We start from the raw sequence: 18,620 nt of genomic DNA, 5'->3' as shown, positions 1-18,620 counted from the left end.
CCGTGTGGTACACTTCTCTCCTCACGGGCCATGTCAGTTCCTGGAAGGCAGGGCTGACTCAAACAAGGAATCCATTTCTACTATGCACCCACCCCCAGCCCAGCCTTGTGCCAGGCACCCAACAGCATCTCGAGCCCACAACGTTGAACTTGGCATTTAATCCCTGCCCAAGGCTGCTCTTCCCATCTGGTTTCCTAAAGCTCTCCCCCCACCCCCACCCCCACCCCCCTGTCTAGGCACTTCTCCAACCCCTCCCCACCTGCCAGTTAAAATCCTCCCAGATTCAGCTCAAAAAGGTGCCCTTGAGGTGGAATTAAATCTTTTCCTTCCTGCCGAGAGCCAGCCTATCACCTCTTCCCTACACACATCTGCAACACCTGGCACACACACGACTTTACATTTTACGTTAGATCTAACGTGAGCCTGTCTCACCTTCTCCACCCACTCACACCCCGCTGCCAGCGCCCTAAGGAAGGGGACTGAGAGCTGTTTATCCTTGCCCTCCCGACTCTCTTTCAACTCCTTTGGGGCCTGGCTGCCCAGCATTTAATGAGTTTGTTGAACAGAATAGAAACAGGTGCACAAACGTCCCTAATCCAGAAGCTGACATCCCGTAAACGTCCTTGAACGCACTGTGTACGGGGTAGCTCCCTTGTTGGTCAATGTCTTCAGACAGGCACTGTCCTACCTTGGGGCAAACTCTACCAGGCGCCCGTAACCCTGCCGAGCCGGGCCCCGACGTCACATGATTGTCCAATCACATGATCCCGCAAAAAAAGTGGGGGAGGGTGGGAAGAGAGACGTAGGGAGGGGGGAAAGAGAATTGAGTAAGAAAGCAGCACAGCTTTCCAGGCTGGCCCCGCCTCTACATCGACCAATAGCCAGTAGAAGCCCGACATTCAGGACACCTGGCCAATGGAAATTGAGGTGGGCGGGCCATCGCGCTGCCAGGCCCTAGTCCGGGAGCTTCCCGGCCGCGGCTACCCAGAGAGCGCGGAGCGAGTCGCAGGTAAGGAGGGCGGCCGCGCAGATCTCTCGCTTGCTTCTTCCCAGAGGTTCGGCCAAGCGGACGAGAGGCTTGGGATTCCTCCAGAGTTTCAGCCGGGAGGCAAGAGAAGACTGGCTTAGAGAAACTCCTTTGGGGATTTCCGATGCACTGGAGACAGTTTTAGGGGGTGGGAGTAAGCAGTGACCCCCGTGAGAATGGGGCTCTCTCCCTTTCCAGCATCCTCGGGAGCTGCAGCCCTTTCCCCCAAAGCTGGGGCCACTCTATTCTTGAGCCGGCTCCGGCCGCGTCCCGGTGCTGGTGGTGGTGTTGGTGGGTGGCCCCTGGGCGCCTGGGAATAAGAGAGGCGTCGGCCCCTGGTCCGGGAGCTCAGAGGGCTGCGAGTGGGCTGGAGACCCTGGTTCCTTCAAAGATAGCATGGACTTGGGAATGGTGACCGAACCCCTGGGCTGTGTCTGACTCTCCCTTACTTCCTCTGGAGCGGGGTGGAACCGGCTAACTTCCGCCTCTCTCGGCCACTTTTCCTGCTCGCTCGCAGTTGGGTTCCCTCACCTTTTGGGAATCTCTCTCCTGACGCTCGGAGTTGGGGGCTGCCACCTAGTGGAAGATGGCAGAGCTGGGGGTTTGAAGAGGCAGGCTCCTGTCCTCCCTCTCTACTGTGGGCTGGGGGTGAGAGAGGCTGCCATTCAGAACCCTACTGAGACGAGTTAGGCGCCTTCTTCCCCCATCCCTGATCCTGAGTGTGTACGCGCCTCTGTACATTTGTATTCACTAGAAGCATTCGCTATATTCCCTAACCTTAGGATACCTAGGACGGAAAGTATGTGTAAATAAATCACTAGGGTGTTCAATGGTCTGAGATCTGTGCAGACAGCACCCCTTTTGGCTTAAGCCAGGGTAGTGGGACGGCCTATGAGGGGTTGAGGTTGGACTCCCAGGAAGCAGGTGGGACCAGCTATGGATGCCTTGCCTGGGAGCTGTAGGTGTTGGTGAGAGGGTGAAAGGGGCCAAGGTCCAGGATCAGCCAGACAATGGCCTCCTGGAAATGGTCTTTGAACTGGGAATGGGGCACCGAGGAAAGCCAGGTGAGGGAGAGAGGGTGCCAGTGACTGGGCGAGTGTAAGTCCTTGCCACCCATAGCGTGCAGTGTCCACTCACAGACTCATGGGGAAGCTGAGGCCCAAAGTGTAAGTCCTTGCCACCCATAGCGTGCAGTGTCCACTCACAGACTCATGGGGAAGCTGAGGCCCAAAGGCAGGAAGCTACTTTTGAGGCTCTCACAATCAGTGGTGGCAATTCTAGGACTGGCACTCAAGTGCAGTATCCAGGCAGCCCCTGCACTTGTCGTTTCTGTTTTGTCTTGTCCTCCTGCTCAGAAAATGCTTGTCTCCCTCCTCTGCTTGGACCCCAGGCCTCTAGTCTCCTGGGATTGGGGGTGGGAGTGGGGGGGGGGGGGTGTCCATTCCTGGGCACTGTCCATGGTGCCACTTTGTGAAACAAACCCAGGTCCAGTATGCTTTGGAGCCATCAAAGCCTGTCATCTCCATGACTTCATATATGACATGGGCATATTACTAAACATCTCTGAGCCTCAGTTTCCTCCTTTGAAAAGTAAAGGAAATAATTACTACTTTGGATGGTTGTTTCAAAGAAGAAAGAAAATAATATAGTGTAACTTGTGCACGAGAGGGGCAACAAACATTACTGTTTTTGCTCCTCTAGGCAGGGTAACATCTCCTGGGCCCATCCCATTGACCTAGCAGGGCTGGCTGAGCTTGGGGAAAAGTCATTAAGGAAGTGAAAGGCCCCGCAGAGATCGATGATCGTTTTTTTCCACTGGTGCAGCTGGGTGGGCACATGGGGTCCTCTCCACAAACTGCTGAGTTTCGGCTTTGGGGTAGGGGGAGAGGCAGGGGTTGGAAGTGGTATGTTTGAGGAGCCTGAAAGGGTCCAGTGGTGTTGTGTGGCCCCTTAGAACACAGGTGGCCCAGTCTGTGCATCCCCTTCCCTGGGTGGGGTGGAGACAGTCAGTGGGCAGGTGTGGCCTCTGGGGAAGGCAGCTCAGATTACACTGGCTACCACACTTCCCGTTTCACAACTTTCTCAACTCATTGGTTTCCCATGTCATCATGTGACACCCCTCCCTTGCCCCCAACAGGCCTTGGCAGGTGTGACCACAGCATCAGACAAGGAGGCATCTGGAGGGTCTGGCTGGGGAAGTGGAACCCTTGCTTTTCTTCAAGGGGGACTCCCTCTTTGCTCCCCAGCTCAGTCTTCCCATGACTACTGACACCTCCTCACCCCCTGGAGGTGACCCATGTCCCTACAGATCAGATCCCCAAATTTTCCTTTCATATGCCTACATCTTTTTTTTTTTTCCTAAGACTTTATTTATTTATTTTTTTATGTAATCTCTACAGCCAACATGGGGCTCGAACCTGCATCTCTGAGATCAAGAGTCATATGCCCTACCGACTAAGCCCCCACACACCTACATCTTTACACACTTACCCACAGAGACTGAGGCATCTGGCCACGTTTGGGGGGCACAGGTTTTGTTTTTTTAATGTTTTGATTTTTGAGAGAGACAGAGTGTGAGTGGGGGAGGGGCGGAGAGAGAGGGAGACACAGAATCCAAAGCAGGCTCCAGGCTCTGAGCTGTCAGCACGGAGCCCGACACAGGGCTCGAGCTCACAAATTGCAATGTCATGACCTGAGCCAAAGTCGGACACTCAACTGACTGAGCCACCCGGGTGCCCCAGGGGATACAGGCTGACACATGTACCTGCATCAGTATTCATGCTCATCGCTGTACGTGTGCTGGTGCACGTGTGACACATACACAGGACACATAGGGCGACATCTTTTTTTCCCTCCTGGATAAGGAATTGTTGGAGAAGCTCAGGCAGTATCTGGTCTGGGCTGGACTGGCCCCAGAATCAAGGGTCACCTGGGCTCAAGCCAGTTGCCAGATGCCTCTTGGTATTTTGCAGGCAGACCATGTGGACTTTGGTGAGCTGGGTGGCCTTAGTGGCAGGGCTGGTAGCTGGAACACAGTGCCCAGATGGTCAGTTCTGCCCTGTGGCCTGCTGCCTGGACCCAGGAGGAGTCGGCTATAGCTGCTGCAGTCCTGTTCTGGTGAGTGCCCTTCTGCCCAGGTGAGAGCTGGCGGCCTGGGATTTCCCAAAGGGTCATCTTAGCTTGGCTAGAGGAGGGGGCCGAGCTTGGGTCCTTCAGTTTATCACCTCCTCTCACTTTCCAGGGCAAGGGGCCCACAGCGCTGAGCAGGCATCTGGGCAGACCCTGCCAGGTAGATGCCCATTGCTCTCCTGGCTACTCCTGCCTCCTCACCATCTCGGGGACCTCCAGCTGCTGCCCATTCCCAGAGGTGAGGGTGCTCTTAGCCCAAAAGAGGGGCTCAAGTCTGCATACAGACGTTTCCTCCACTCACCCCAGGTAAAAAGTCCTCGCCAATGCAGGCATCTCTGTCCCGCAGGCTGTGTCGTGCGGTGACGGCCGCCACTGCTGCCCACGGGGCTACCACTGCAGCGCTGACGGGCAGTCCTGCTTCCGAAGACCAGGTGCGGCAGGGGTGGAGGTGGAGGGTGGGCAGATGGGTGGTCTGTGGAGGCTGGACTGCCCAGGAACCCAGTCATCTGGGTGACCTGATTCCTGACCTTGTGCCCTCATTCCTGTGGCATCTGTACTAAGCAACGCCTTTGCTCTGGACAGAAGGGCACCCTAGGCTAGGAAGGGGCAGGGGACAATGCCAGCCTCCAGGCCCAGGGCCAGGCATTGTGAGGGTGGAGAGACGCCAAGCTGGGCTGGTTTAAGGCCAACGCAGGCAGTGGATGCCCCTGCCCTGTGCCGTGTTGCTGAGGCAATGAGTGGCTTGTGAGGAGAGTGGGTTAGGAGTGCCTGGGAGAACACCCAGCCCCAGTGCCGGCCCCCTAGTCCCCGCCTCCCCCCTCCCCCCCCCCCCCCCCCCCCGAGCCCACAGGCCCTGGTGCCAGCCACTCCTTCAGTGATGGGATAATGGCTTTCACTGACTGGGTTGGTGGAATCCTGGGTCATCCTGTCCACAGATGCCAACCCCTTGGGTGCCATCCAGTGCCCTGATGGCCGGTTCGAATGCCCCAACTCCTCCACGTGCTGCACTATGCTAGATGGCTCCTGGGGATGCTGCCCCATGCCCCAGGTACAGGCTTGGGAAGATGGGGGGTGGCGGGGAGCAGTAGGGGCAGAGCAGGGGGCTGGAGGGAGCCAAGACAGAATCAGAACCATCTCTTGTCAGGCTTCTTGCTGCGAAGACAAGGTGCACTGCTGTCCCCATGGTACCTCTTGTGACCTGGCTCATGCCCGCTGCCTCACGGCCACAGGGACCCACCCCCTGGCAAAGAAGATTCCTGCACAGAGGAGTAACCGGGCAGGTTAGGGGATGGGAGAGCATCGGGTTGGGGGCTGGAAGTGGGGCAAGGCCTCATCTGGCTCCCAGCTGGGGAGAAGTTCCCCACCGCCTTGGCTGCCCACAGGCCTCTCTCCCCTTCCAGTGGTCCTGTGCCCCGATGCACAGTCCCAGTGCCCTGATGGTTCTACCTGCTGTGAGCTGCCCAGTGGGAAGTATGGCTGCTGCCCAATACCTAATGTGAGTGAGGGGCTGTGTGCCCACAGCCACCTGGCCTGGACACCTAAGCACTCCAGGGGGTGGGGCCGGGCCGGCAGGCTGTTGGGAGCCTGGCGGCTCAGGACGCATGCCACCCCCTAGTGGGAGACTGAGGCAGCGTCCGCTGTCTCCTGGCTGCTCCCCGAGCTGACGGAGACTCCACGTCACAAAGACCTTCTCCCACCCCCACCCAGGCCGTCTGCTGCTCGGACCACCTGCACTGTTGTCCCCAGGACACTGTGTGTGACTTGGTCCAGAGCAAGTGCCTCTCCAAGGAGAACGCTACAGACCTCCTCACCAAGCTGCCGGCGCACGCAGGTACCAGAGTCTGGCCACAGACCCCATTCCGCCTGCACCATGCGCGCAGGAGCTCTCCACCAAATCGTTCCAGCAACAGATACGGGGGTGGGGGGCTGATGGCCACAGGGCGCCACAGGGCAGGTACAGGCCTCTTCCTCCACACTGGCTATTGCCTTGGGATCACTGCTGTGATCCTAAATGTACTCCCCATCCTCGGCATCTGGTTCTAGCTACGGAGCCAGCAAAGGGTTGGGTACCCCAAGGGTTCCCAGTGCCACTGCTGACCTGTTCTCCATGCATTCGTCACAGTGCAGGAGGTGAAGTGTGACATGGAGGTGAGCTGCCCAGACGGCTACACCTGCTGCCGCCTACAGTCGGGGGCCTGGGGCTGCTGCCCTTTTGCCCAGGTACCCAGGAATAGTGGGTGGGCTGGACTGAGCAGAAGGTGGCAGCCAGCTAGGCCCTGGTGCCCACCGTCCCCTGTCCATCTGCCCTAGGCTGTGTGCTGTGAGGACCACGTACACTGCTGCCCGGCTGGCTTCAAATGTGACACAGCAAAGGGTACCTGTGAACAGGGGGCCCAGCAGGTGCTCTGGATGGTGCAGGCCCTGGCCCACCTCCGCCTGCCGAAACCCCAAGCCGTGGAGAACGATGTCCCTTGTGATAACATCACTAGCTGCCCCTCCTTCAATACCTGCTGTCGACTCACGTCTGGGGAGTGGGGCTGCTGTCCTGCCCCAGAGGTGTGTGGGTAGGGGGATAGCTTGGGGGGGGAGGGGGGAACAGTGTCTTGGCCTGGGCGGGTAGACTCCTGTTGGCTTTGTTCTTCTGTCGCCTGTCTGGCCCGCAGGTGGCACACCAGCTCTGTGAGACTGTGTCCCAGCCGGAGGAGCTGGGAGTAGGAGAGGGAGTCCGGGTAGGCAGGGGGCTTCCCGTCCCACATAGTAGCTTCCTAGACCATCCTTATCTGCCACTCCCCTTACCCCCCTACAGGCTGTCTGCTGCTCAGACCACCAGCACTGCTGCCCCCATGGCTACACGTGCTTGGCTGGGGGGCAGTGTCAGAGGGGGAACAAGGTGGTGACTGGATTGGAGAAGATGCCTGCCCGCCGGGCTTCCCTGTCTCACCGCAGAGACATGGGCTGTGACCAGCACACCAGCTGCCCAGTGGGGCAGACCTGCTGCCCAAGCTTGAGTGGGGGCTGGGCCTGCTGTCAGTTGCCTCACGTGAGTGCCCTCCCGCCTGCCTCGGACAGGGGAGCCAAGCCCTCCTGGGGAGAGGGGGGAGAGCCTTTAACGCCACTCTGTCCCTCCCAGGCCGTGTGCTGTGAGGACCGCCAGCACTGCTGTCCGGCTGGGTACACCTGCAACGTGAAGGCCCGATCCTGTGAGAAGGAGGCAGACTCTGCCCACCTTGCTGCCCGCCTGGCCCGTGGCCCTCACGTGGGTGTGGGGAACGTGGAATGTGGGGCCCGGCACTTTTGCCACAATAACCAGACCTGCTGCCGAGATAGCCGAGGGGGCTGGGCTTGCTGTCCCTATCGCCAGGTCAGTGCCAGCCCCCTACTGCCCCCACGGGGCTGGGGATCCATGGGAGCTGGGTCCTGCTGTGTCCAAGTCTGACTCCCCCCTCTGGCTGTCCAGGGAATCTGTTGTGCAGATCAGCGTCACTGCTGCCCTGCTGGCTTCCGATGTGGGGCCAAGGGAATCAAGTGTCTGCGCAGGAAGAGCCTGAGCTGGGACATGCCCTTGAAGGACCCAGCCCCGAGACAGCTGCTGTGAGGAGAGACTGAGGACTGAAGACACTCTGCAGCCCTCGGGACCCTGCTCAGAGAGTACCCACTGCTCAGGCCTCCCCAGCACCTCTCCCTCACCAGATTCTCCCGATTCCCCGATTCTGAGTCCCCCGCCCATCATGGGAGGTGGGGCCTCAATCTAAGGCCTTCCCTGTCTCCAGGAGGGCTGTGGCGGAAGCCATGTTACAAGCTGCCATCCCCTCCCCCAGTTTCCATGAACCCTGTGGCCAGGTGCTCTTCCCTATCCACAGGTGTGTGTTTGTGCGTGTGTCTGTGTGTGTGTACGTGTGCGCGCGCTGCAGTAAAGTTTGTACACTTTCTTAATAGTGTCTGATTTTGGCCACCCTGCCTGCCCCACCATGAGCAAGGGCCCCCATCCCCTGTCCACGTTCCCCAACCCCACAGAAAGACCCACACGGAGTTAATCTCACCAGTTTTATATTTGCCGTTACCCACAGCAATCCCATCACATTATCCCCTAGTCCCCAGAGCCGCCCCCGCCACCAGCCCTGTGACCTCGTAGCCCAGAGGTGGGCTAGTCAGCAAGCAGCATCCCCTCCCCTCCCTGGGGTCCACAGAGAAGGCCCCCTCCCTTCCCAGCCCTCACACTAGCTGCTGAGGCCGGTTGCCCCTCCTGCTTTCCCACAATAGATCTTTCTATGTACAACCACGTTTATACAGGCACTGCTTCCCCCCACCCAGCCCTCCTTCCCCAGCACCTCCCAGTGGGAGTCTGGACCCCTCCCACCTCCCGGTCGGAGGTCGACACGGGTCCCTCCCGAAACATTACCCAGTACATACCACTGGACAGCTCCGCAGGCCCCCGGGCACCTCTCCAGGAGGGGGACTGAAGACTAAGAGCGAGGGCCCCCGCGGGCCCCGGGGGCACGCACCCTGGGGGCGGGCCCGGGTGGAAGGGGCGGGGGCGGAGGCGGGGCCGGCCCGGGCGGAGCCGCTACTTGACGTTGAACACCATAAGCGGCCGCTCCTCCCGGCGCTGCCAAGGGCTCTTCTTGTCGCCCGCCTCGTCGCCCACCTCCGCCCCCAGCTCGTCCTCCGGGCTGGTGAGCGAATCGCGCCGCAGCTCGCTGGCGCTGCTGCGGGAACTGTCCCCGCGGCTGCGGCCCCGACCCCGGGGTACCGTGGCCGCCCGGCCCTCGGGCGCCGCCACTTCGTCCAGCAGCGGCGTCAGCGAGTTGTCCTCGGGGGAGCAGAGGCCCGTGCGGCTCTCGCTGCTGCTCGGCTCCGTGTCCTCGCTGAGGGCCAGGCGCGGGGGCGCGGGCGGCGGCGGCGGCGGCGGGGGTGGCGGCGGGGCGGCGGACGGGGTCCGCTCCCGCTCCTCGCGCAGGGGCCGCCGGCGCGCAGGCCGCGCCTCGTGGACGTCGACGCCCGAGTCCAGGCTGGCGTCGGTGCTGCGGCCGCCCCCGCCCGCCTGCAGGTCGATGTAGGAGTGGCGCACTTGCGAGTTGGAGCGCCCGTCCAGGGACACAAACCAGGCGCGCGGGTGAGGCTTCACGCCCAGTTCGAGCAGCTTCTTCTCGGTCAGCGCCTGCAGCTCCCCGTTGAGCTGCGCCATGGTGGACTCGTTGAACAGCACCGGGATGGTGACCGAGCCACTGACCGGCGCCGAGCGCCCGCCCCCCCAGCCCTCGCCGCCGCCGCCCCCGCCGCCCTCGCCGCCCGCGCTCGAGTGGCCCTGCATCAGCGGGCGCTGGGGGTCGGGCGGGGGGAAAGGGCGCGCGGGGCCGGGGCCCGTGCCCTCGGGCGGGGCTGGCTCGTCGCCCGCCCCCGCTGCGCCCGCCTCGCCGCCGAGGCGTACGTAGTGCGCGGGAATCACCAGGGTGGGCATGACGTTGCGGTAGACGCTGTCCTTGAGGTGGTCGATGGAGCCGCAGAAGATGAGCTGCCCGGCCTGGCTGAGCGACGGCGGCCGCGCCAGCTGGTCCACCGACTGCGACAGGAGGAAGTCGGGGGGCTTGCTCTCGGCTGCTCCCTTGTGGCCCAGGTAGTGCTCGAAGGGCGGCGGCGGAGAGGGCGGCTCCTGCAGGAAGGCGGGGGTCGCCGAGCCCCCCCGCCGGTACTCCTCTAGGCCTGGCTCCAGCCCGCCGGGACCCTCGACGGAGCGGGCGCCCTTGAGCCCCGCGCCCTCGCCCCCGCGGGCGCCCCCAGGCTCGGCGGCCGGGCGGCTGGCGGAGCGCGGCTTGGCGCGGAAGAAGTCGTCCCGGGAGGCGGCCAAGTCCCGAGAGCTGGAGAAGGCCGAGTGCAGGGGGCCTGGGGGCGGAGCCTCAGGGTCTCCCGACGAGGCGGGCTCCAAGGGTCCCCCACAAATGAGGTGGAGCTGGGACATCGAGGTGGCCTGGTCTCGTTTGTTACCATCAGAGGGCCCGGACAGCTGCAGCTTGCGGTGCTGTTGCCTCGGCTTCAGGCAGCGTCTCCTGGAGGGTATTGGAGGGGGGGTGGGGAACCTCAGCAAAGCGTTGGGGGCCTGAGCTGCTCCCTCACCCCATATTTGCAAGGCGAGGGTTGAATATAGTTGGAGGGGTGGGGAGAATGCCTGAGACTCAGGAGAAATGCTGGGGAACCCAGGTGGGCCTGGGGAGAGGTCTGTGGAAAGAGCTTGGGTGTCTGTGGGTGTCCTTCGCTTGTAGGAGGCGCTGTGGGAACCTGGGGGGAGCACGTAAGCCAACCAGGGCCACGTCTAGCCTGAGGCGGGAGCGGCTGCCCACCGTCCCTTTGGAGGGGCCTGGCCTGTGGGTCCTGCCTCCCCCCCCCCCCCCCCCCCGCCCCCGGTCTCTTCAGCCACCAGTCTCTCAGGTCTGTGTATGTGCATTGGTGGTCCTTTCCTGTCAGTGCCTTGAAGACTGGAATTGTATTTTATGCATCTTTGGGGCTCAAGCGCCCAGCCCAACACCAGGCACAGAGCAGGCTTCTGTCCGCATGGGATGAGGGGAGGTTGGGGGATTGGGAGGCACTCACCGGCAGTAGTAGATGAGCAGACACAGCAGAATGAGCACCAGCAGGGCCAGCGCTGCCAGGATGGTGAGCAGAAAGATGGTGTGGTAGGTGCCGATGTCCTGGATGCCTGATGTGATGGTGACCAGTCCTGTGCCAGGCAAGGGCTTAGCATTCCAGGCATGGACGCCCTTCCCGCCTTTCAGGAGTCTATGCTCCCAACCTCCCCTTCCCCCACTGCACCCTGTCCCCACTGTCCCCCCATCTCTCACCAGTGGTGGGGGAAGCCATGGCAGCTGCCCAGTACCCCAGCTGGGGGGAAATGAAGGTCCAGTAGAGCTGCCGGCCTTCCTTCCGGATCACACCAGTGCCGTTGCGTACCCACAGCCCTGGAGAGGCGGGAGTTTCATGAAACTCAATGCCACTCCCCCCCCCCCCCCCGCCCCAGCTAAGTCCCACTTTCTTTCCCCAAACTCCAGCGGCTGCACCCCTTGAGGCACTCACCACTCTTGGGGTCGAACCTCCAGGCTGGAATGCTGGTGCCTGCAGTAAGGGCACGAGGCTCGGAGGGCACGGGCAGGGACAGGTGAATGGGGCCTGAGAGTGGCACTTCTGTTCCGTTGCCTGTTAGTAGGTGCACGCTGACAGCAGCCAGTGGCATCAGCTCCAGCCAGGAGCCATTGCCTGGGTGGGGGAAGGAGACACAAGGGCTGAGGGGTGAGTCCTGATGGGAGGAGGACATCCTTTGCATGCTGACACCCAGCATACCTGAGCTGGAGGCCTCGGTGCCCAGGAAGGCAGGGAAAGCACGCATTTCCTGCTGGGTGCTGGCGGGTGTGAGCGAGGCCCAGAGCTGGCTGTAGGTAGAGCTGACCGGCAGGCGGGCAGCCCGGCGCTGGAACTGCACCCACGGCTGGGAGCGGGCACCTGGATGGAGAGGGGGGCCTCCTGTGGATTGGCCAGGGACAAGGTTCCCCGAAAGCAAGTATGCGAGGAGAAGGGATCTATTGGGTCAGGCCACTTGGGAAGGTCAGGGAGGGTTGTGACTTGGGGAGAGAACTGGGCATTCATAGAATGTTAACCTGGAAAGGAAAAAGGACACGGACCTGAAATCTAGTCCTGGCTGTGTGACCCTGAGCGAGTTACTTGCTCTCTCTGAAACACTATTTCCTCATTAACCCATAAAATGCTGAGGTTCAGGTCCTCAAACAGTTACTATTGACTGCTGTGTGGCAACACTGTGCTGGGTGCTAGAGATACAAAGTTGAATAAAACACAATCCGCAATTCCCTGCCTTCAAGTTCACAGTCTTGTGCAGCACTGTCCATTTTGGTACCCATTAGAACTTTCTGCTGGGACGGATGGAAATGTTCTCTGTGCTGCCCATTACAGTCCCCATTAGAGACACAGGGCTATTAAGCGCTTGAAAGGTGGCTAGTGTGACTGAGAAACTGGATTCATTTTTCATTTTTTTTTTAATTTAATGAATTTTTAATCTATTTAAAGAGCCACATGTGGCTACTGACTACTACATTACACAGCTTAGGTCGTGTGTGTGTGTGTGTGTGTGTGTGTGCGCGCGCGCGCGCGCGTCTGTCTGCTTGCCTGTTTTGGGGTGGAGGGGCCGTATACACAGAATTCCAGTATGGTGTGGTCGTCGCTAACGTTTATTAAGCTTTAAGATATACTGGACACTGTTCTAATCAGTGTTAACCCCTATAATTAGTACAGCAGCCCCTGAAGTAGGTGCTTTTGTTATCAGCCCTGTTGTATACATGCAGAAATGGAGGCAGGAGAAGTTTAGTGACTTGCCCAAGGTCACAGTCCTGGAGCCTAACTGAAGCCCAGGAAGCCTGGTGCCAGCCCAACTTCTCAGCCCCTGAACATCATACCTTGCTATTAAAATATGGTACAAAGGCCACTCGGCCCACCCAGCTGGGGTAGGTCCTGTGGAGTCTTGCATGGTGAGTAAGACTCCACCAGGAAATAGGATATAAAGGGACCTCCAGGAGAACGGATAAGAGAAAGGCCCAGAGGCATGGGGCAGTGTGCTGGCTGGGGACCCCTGGTGACTGAGTGGCACGTAGGCCCCACAGGGCACAGTCAGCTTTGTGAAGGACTTGAGGCTTGACTTTGAAAGCAGTGGGAGCCATGGGAGGGCTGTAAACTAGGGGGCAACAAAGAGATAATTTGGCATTTTGTTATTTTTTAATTATTTTTTAAAGTAGACTCCACACCCAACATGGGCTTGAACTCACAACCTCAAGATGGAGAGTTGCCTGCTCTACCGACTGAGCCAGCCAGATGCCCCTTGTTTGCATTTTACAAACCTCCAAAGACAGTTTTTAGGAGCCTCTGGTTCAGGACCAGGGAAATGAAGGTGAGCAAACAAGTAACTTGGGAACAAGGGCACAAGCTAAGAATATAAATTGGAGGGGGGGGGTGGGTGTTCTCTGTCTCCAAAATCCACTGTGGCTCCCTGGTACGAGCCAGATCAACCAGTCTGCACCAGGCACGCCACCTGCAGAGCCAGACCAGAGTATTCCCTGCACCCTCACTGTCCACTTCTGCCCCTGCATCTGGATTCCTCTCCAGTGAGGGCGCCTCCTTGCTCCCCCTTCAACTTCCAAGGCCACATGGTCCATAGCTCCCGTCCCCAAATTCTCTTGCCCTGCTACACTCACAGGGTAGAGTTGTCTCAATACTAAAGGCGGCTGCCCTCTACTCCACTGTTCTACCTGCTTTGTAATTAGTTCAGGGTTTGCAGGGATCTGTTTGTCTTCCTACTTGTCTGTGAACTCCACAAGGCAGGGAGCGGGTTCTTTCTTCCCATTGTTCCCCAGCACCAGACACAATGCCTGGCGCAGCACAGAGACTGAAGCCGTGAGTAGACAGGTACCACTGTGGGATTTCTCCAGGCCTTGCACTTGACAGTTGTCCAATAGCTATGGAATGACCCCCTCGCGGCCTTCTAACATAACCAAGCCCCCAGTAGGTGCACAAGAAGTACATGGAGATCCACCAGTGAAACAGGTGGCAGGGAGTGGGGATTCTAATGGTAGGAGTAGAGGGAGAATAGAAATCACGAGAAGCCCCAATAATAATAAACATTTATTGACCACCTTCTGTGCTGTTTTTTTTTTTTTTTGCATGTTTGATGATATTTAATCCTTACTTCAATCTGATCACATAGATACTATCAATATCCACATCTTACAGAGGAACAAACTAAGGCTCAGAGAGGTTAAGGGACTTGCTCAAGGGCATCCAGCTAATCTGTGGAAGAGTGGAGCTCTCTACACCCAGGTTGGGGGGGGGGGCGCGAGGAAGAGGAGCTGGTATGAGGTAGGGGGGAAAGAGGAGCCTTACCAGGAGAGCCCAAGAGGATGTGCACCAGGTCCTCATAGAGGATGAGGGTGGCCGGCCGCTCGGGAAGCAGGTAGAGGCTGACTGATGCATACACTGTGGGAGGGGTGGCCTGTCAGCACCAGAGAAAGCTCCCCCCAAACCCCAAGGCCGGGCACTCCTTCCATCTGAATCCCAGTGACTTCATCTTCAGCCCCCTCTGTGTACCCCAGCCCGGGCAGCAGCTGCTGGAAAGTCTGCCCCCTCCACCCCCGGGGACTATTTTGGGAAGGGGCTGATGGGGTCAGCTGCTGCCCACCCCCCCCTCCACCTGCCCCTGCACTCACAGGGCAGCTTGTCAACACGCCAGGGCACAGAGTTGGTGAGAAAGCCAGGGCGAGCAGCAGTGACCAGCACCCAGGTGCCCAAACGGTAGCTGAGGGGCAGTAAGGCCACGCCCTCTGAGTCCGTGGTGCCAGCGGCAAGCAGCATCCGGTTCCCAAACACATCCACTGAGGCCCGGGCCAAGGGCACCAGCTCCCCGCTCACGTACACCTGCACCTTGATCAGGATCTCTGTGGGGTGAGGAGAGTGAGGAGGAAGGGGGGGAAAGAGAACTGGAGGGAGCCCCAAGATCAGAGGAGGGGGCTGTGGGTTAGAAGCAGCTTTGGGGTCCAGGTGAGACAAGGTTTCCTAAGAGTCGGCATTGGTAGGGGCCTCATTTAAACCTCACACCAGCCTGTGAGGTAGGGGGTGCTAACACATGCACTTTTTCCACATTTTAACACTTCTGAACTCAGATTATGCCTATGATTGATGATGTCATAATTACAATTGGCAGCATTTTTTCTTTTCTTACTGGTACATGAAATAATGGTGCATCTTACAGTCAGTGATGTATTAGACTCCATCAAATATGTTCTTAGTCCCTTTTACAGATTAAGAGGCTGAGGCTCAAAGTTTAGACACTTGCACTGCAGTTAATGGGAGACCTGGGATCCAAACCTGGAAGTATGACTCTAGACCCAAATTCTTAACCACTGGACCCTATGGGGCACGTGTCAGGGAGGGGAGAGGGATGAGGGCTGAGAAAGGAGGACTAAGCAGAAGACCAAGGGTCTGCAGATGGAGAGGAGAGAGACCAAGATTCAGCCAATGAGAAGGGTAGGGAGGGAGGCTGGGTCAGAGTTTTGGTTCTGAAGAAAAAGCTGAGAAAGGGGACACTAGGGAGCTGGTCATTCCCCTCATTTATTCTCTTCCCAGAATCCTTTGCACACGCTTGTTTCCTTTCAGATTTAGGGACTCACCCCAAGCCCTAAGCCCAACCAAGTGCCTCCCTAACCCCTCCCCCTCACAAGTACTGCCTGCCCCCTCCCAACTGGTCAGCTACAAGTCAGTCACCATGGCAACGCCCTCATTCCTCCCAGGAGATGGGCAGAGAGCTGGGGCCCTGGCAAGGGGAAGGAGTTCTGGGGGGGCTGACCCAGGCCCAAGGGAAACTGGTGTGGAGAGGGCTGAGAAGGGAAGTCCAAGTTTTTTGCTTTCCAGCCACCTCTGCCCCTGGACCCAGGACAACTTGTCCAGGGTGGGCCTGCAGGTGTCCTGAGCTCAGACAGAGTGACCCTGTAGGGACCAGGCCTGGAGTTGTCGTCATGGACTCCCCAGGCAGCCTCTCTGATCCGTATTACCATCTACCTCTCTCCACTCAGCAAGGTCCCTCCCTCAAGAACATACCTCACCCCTACCTTGCTGCTAATAATGGGAGGAGGTTTCCATACCTAGAAAGGTACAGAGGCCTCATTGCAGGGCCCAGAAGATGGGTGGGGAGTGGGTTAGGTGCTGGAGAGTCCAACCTAGGAAAGTCCAAGTGCCCTGGAAGCTCAGGGCAGCAGGGCATGGGGAGGTAAGAGGGACTCATGGGTGGAGCCTGACACTCAACAGTGACAGGTGTCTTATCTCAGGCTTCCAACCCCAAGGCCAGCGACACGCCTGGCCCTGGCATCCCATCCAGCTGTTCTCCTGAACCCACCTCCCTCACCCCTCCCAGGCCAAAGCCCAACTTGGCAGGGTGGGTGCACACACTTGACTCTTTCCTACTCTGCTTTTCCCAGGAGCTGACAGTCTCCCTGCCCCTCCTCCACTACCACTCAGGAGGAATTCTGAGAAGCCAGAGGGGCTTGGCTACTCCCCACCCCTACGCCCGGCTAGGAGCAGCTGGATGGAGCAGCTGGGAAGAAGGGACCCAGGAGTCTGGAATATGGTCATTTGAGGGAATGCTTTGGGTTCAAGGGCCAGAGCCTCAGATGAGGGGAAGGGGCCCAAGGAACACGACGGGGGTGGGTGGGTGGGCCTGAAGGAGACACTGGTGGGAAGGAGTGGGCAGGTGCCTAGCAGATTCTCTCCCCGCTTCCCCTCAACCTGGGCTCTCAGCCAGTGGCCTGGGAGAGCCCTCTATCCTGGCTCTATTCCAGCCAATGCCCTGGGCCCCCTCCCCTGGGGTACAGGACTTGAAGGAGAGGCTTCTTGAGAAGCCAGGGCCCCTTCCTATCCATCAAACCCTCCTCTCCTCCCGCAGAGAGCAGGGAAGACTGAGGCCAGAGGTGAGCCTTCCCCATTTCTCAAGCTTGGCATTCCATACAGTATCCGCCTCTCCAGGCTTCAGCCCTGCCTCATTCCAGGAGGAAATCCGACCCCCTGCCTTCATCCGGACCCCACTTCCCTCATCCAGACGCCCCCCCCCCCCCGTTTTTCCTGTCAGCTCCTTGGTGGGGAGATGAGGAATGGAGAGCACCGTTTCGGGCAGGGACGGGGCCCAGAGGCGATAGAGGGAACAGTAGCTGGGGTGGTGGGGCAGGAGGCTGGAAGGCGGGCGCAGGGCTGGAGTGGGCGAGGCCCCGAGAACCCAGGCGTCCCAGGCGTCGGTAGGGAGTCATGGTCTAGCTCTCCCACCCTCTCCCGCTGCAGGAGACCACCCCACCCCCCACCTCACACACCCACCTGGGCCCGTGAGGCGCCGGGAGGCTCTCCTCCACCGCGATGGAGAGGTTAGATGAGGAGGGGTGACCTGGGGGAGGGCTGGGGATAGGAGTGGCCGGAGGCCTGCTGGACGGGAACCCAGGCACCTGCCCTCCTAGCCGGCCCAGCCCACAGCCAGCTAGCCAGCTCAGCATGGCTCCGCCACCACAGCCCTGCCATGCGCTTTGGCTGGGAATCACCGCGTACCCCTTTTTCCAGATCCCCCCAAACTGCATGCCCTCCCCCCTCAAGGTTTGACAGCGTTTCTTTGGTACACCCCCAATTCTGAACCTGGGGGGCCGGCCGGGGGCTGTCAGGCTCCAGAGCGAAGAACCCCATTCGAGCAGTCAATCCGCCCACCGCCTCACCCACTCCCCCTTCTCCCCTCCCCCCTTCCAACCCAGCTCCAGGCGCCCAGCCCCCGTCCGGGTCCAAGGTGGCAGCCGATGCTGGCGCCCCCACCCAGCCCGCGTCGGGAGCGAGGAACCCGCAGGGGGCTGCGGAGCGGGCGCCCGCCCCAGCCCGCCCCTGGGCGGGTGTCTTCGGTAGACAATGGCTCAGGCAGCAGCGCCTCGCGGACCAGGAGAGAGAAAAACAAGGCGAGAGGGGGAGGCGGCGCGGAGCCTGGGGACCCCCGCTCTCCCCATTGTGTCTCCCCGAGACCCCCGCCCTGGCAGTCTCCCTCTCCCTTCCTCCTCTCCCCCGTAAGCGCCGACCCGAAGTCGCCTGGCTCCCCCCCACCCAAACCCACGGAACAGAGTACCCCCCCAATTCACGAGCGCCGCGAAGAGGGGGCTGGCGGGCGGGGGCCCGATGGAGGGGGCGCAGGCCAGCGATCGCTGCCCCTCCTGGCCGAGACTCACCCTGCGGGCTGGGGGGCTCCGGCGGCGACTTGCCGGGAGCCCGGGAGGCGCCGCCGAGCAGCAGCCCCAGCAGCGGCAGCAGCCGCGCGAGGACGCTGGGGCCACTCGGCGGCGGCATCGCGGGGCTCGGCGGGGCCCTAGCGGCCCATGGCTCCCGCCCGGCCCCGCTCGGCCGGCCCCGCTCAGCCCCAGCTCTGCGCCGCGCCGCGCCGCGCCGCTCGGGCTCCCGCTCTGGCTGCGGCGGCCGCTCAGCGCGATTGTCTCCGCCCGGAGCCGCCGCCAGCGCCCCCTGCAGGCGGCGCCCCACCCCGCGGGCCTGGGGCACCGCCCCCTCACCGCCCAGCTCCGCTCGCAGCCCGCCCGCCCTGCCCGCCCTCAGCTCACCCTGCAGCCCCGACCCCGCGCTCCCAGACCCAGAGCTGCAAGGGAGTGCAACGAAGAGGGTCCAATCACCCGGGTTCTTGGAGGTCCAGAGCCCTTGAAATTCGGTGCAAAATTTGGGAGGGAGAAAGGCTCACCACACACTCAAAGAGGTGAGACCGTCACGAGTGTTTCCAAAAAGTGTAGAAACTGCCCAGTTCTACCTGCACAAACACCCACGCAATGGGAATCAGTCAGTCCCGGTCTCTAGCTTCTGCCTGTTGAGCCATGAGCAAGTTACTTCGCCTCTGGTCCTCAGC

At 60.2% G+C, this 18,620-nt stretch overlaps 2 protein-coding genes across 5 annotated transcripts; one reads left to right on the top strand and one right to left on the bottom strand.

Moving 5' to 3' along the window:
- The first annotated feature begins 885 nt into the window (after window positions 1-885).
- Window positions 886-8,089, top strand: GRN (granulin precursor). Of its 4 annotated transcripts, none has more exons than XM_058703046.1 (13): window positions 886-1,009; window positions 4,000-4,164; window positions 4,244-4,394; window positions 4,503-4,587; window positions 5,092-5,204; window positions 5,301-5,436; window positions 5,539-5,651; window positions 5,864-5,987; window positions 6,279-6,376; window positions 6,467-6,712; window positions 6,963-7,196; window positions 7,287-7,517; window positions 7,614-8,089. In XM_058703046.1, the coding sequence occupies exons 2-13, from the start codon at window positions 4,007-4,009 to the stop codon at window positions 7,749-7,751; spliced, it is 1,827 nt and encodes a 608-aa protein (XP_058559029.1). In that variant the 5' UTR covers window positions 886-1,009; window positions 4,000-4,006; the 3' UTR covers window positions 7,752-8,089. The 4 variants fall into 4 exon arrangements, with proteins under 4 accessions (XP_058559029.1, XP_058559031.1, XP_058559030.1 ...); XM_058703048.1 differs by having other exon boundaries at window positions 887-1,009; window positions 4,000-4,144; window positions 4,269-4,394; XM_058703047.1 differs by having other exon boundaries at window positions 887-1,009; window positions 5,557-5,651.
- Window positions 8,090-8,186: 97 nt separating this feature from the next.
- FAM171A2 (family with sequence similarity 171 member A2) lies at window positions 8,187-18,201 on the bottom strand. The gene is made up of 8 exons (XM_058703045.1): window positions 17,941-18,201; window positions 14,410-14,637; window positions 14,087-14,179; window positions 11,486-11,644; window positions 11,222-11,401; window positions 10,990-11,106; window positions 10,742-10,868; window positions 8,187-10,200 (listed from the first exon to the last, which is right to left on the bottom strand). Exons 1-8 carry the CDS (start codon window positions 18,056-18,058, stop codon window positions 8,721-8,723), a joined length of 2,502 nt encoding a protein of 833 aa, XP_058559028.1. The 5' UTR covers window positions 18,059-18,201; the 3' UTR covers window positions 8,187-8,720.
- Between the last annotated feature and the right edge of the window lie 419 nt (window positions 18,202-18,620).

This window comes from Neofelis nebulosa, chromosome 16 (genome assembly GCF_028018385.1).
Source record: "Neofelis nebulosa isolate mNeoNeb1 chromosome 16, mNeoNeb1.pri, whole genome shotgun sequence".
Taxonomy (NCBI): domain Eukaryota; kingdom Metazoa; phylum Chordata; class Mammalia; order Carnivora; family Felidae; genus Neofelis; species Neofelis nebulosa.
This window is presented reverse-complemented; position numbering and strand designations above follow the sequence as displayed.

Excerpts from the sequence above, each read along its gene's own strand:
- FAM171A2 (XM_058703045.1), bottom strand. The coding sequence starts at position 18,058 with ATGCCGCCGCCGAGTGGCCCCAGCGTCCTCGCGCGGCTGCTGCCGCTG. Across the intron at positions 11,402-11,485 it reads CACCGAGGCCTCCAGCTCAG|GCAATGGCTCCTGGCTGGAG; the intron begins GTATGCTGGGTG and ends TCCCCCACCCAG. Across the intron at positions 11,107-11,221 it reads GAGGTTCGACCCCAAGAGTG|GGCTGTGGGTACGCAACGGC; the intron begins GTGAGTGCCTCA and ends CCGCCTCTCCAG.
- GRN (XM_058703046.1), top strand. The coding sequence starts at position 4,007 with ATGTGGACTTTGGTGAGCTGGGTGGCCTTAGTGGCAGGGCTGGTAGCT. Across the intron at positions 4,588-5,091 it reads GTCCTGCTTCCGAAGACCAG|ATGCCAACCCCTTGGGTGCC; the intron begins GTGCGGCAGGGG and ends TCCTGTCCACAG. Across the intron at positions 5,988-6,278 it reads CAAGCTGCCGGCGCACGCAG|TGCAGGAGGTGAAGTGTGAC; the intron begins GTACCAGAGTCT and ends CATTCGTCACAG.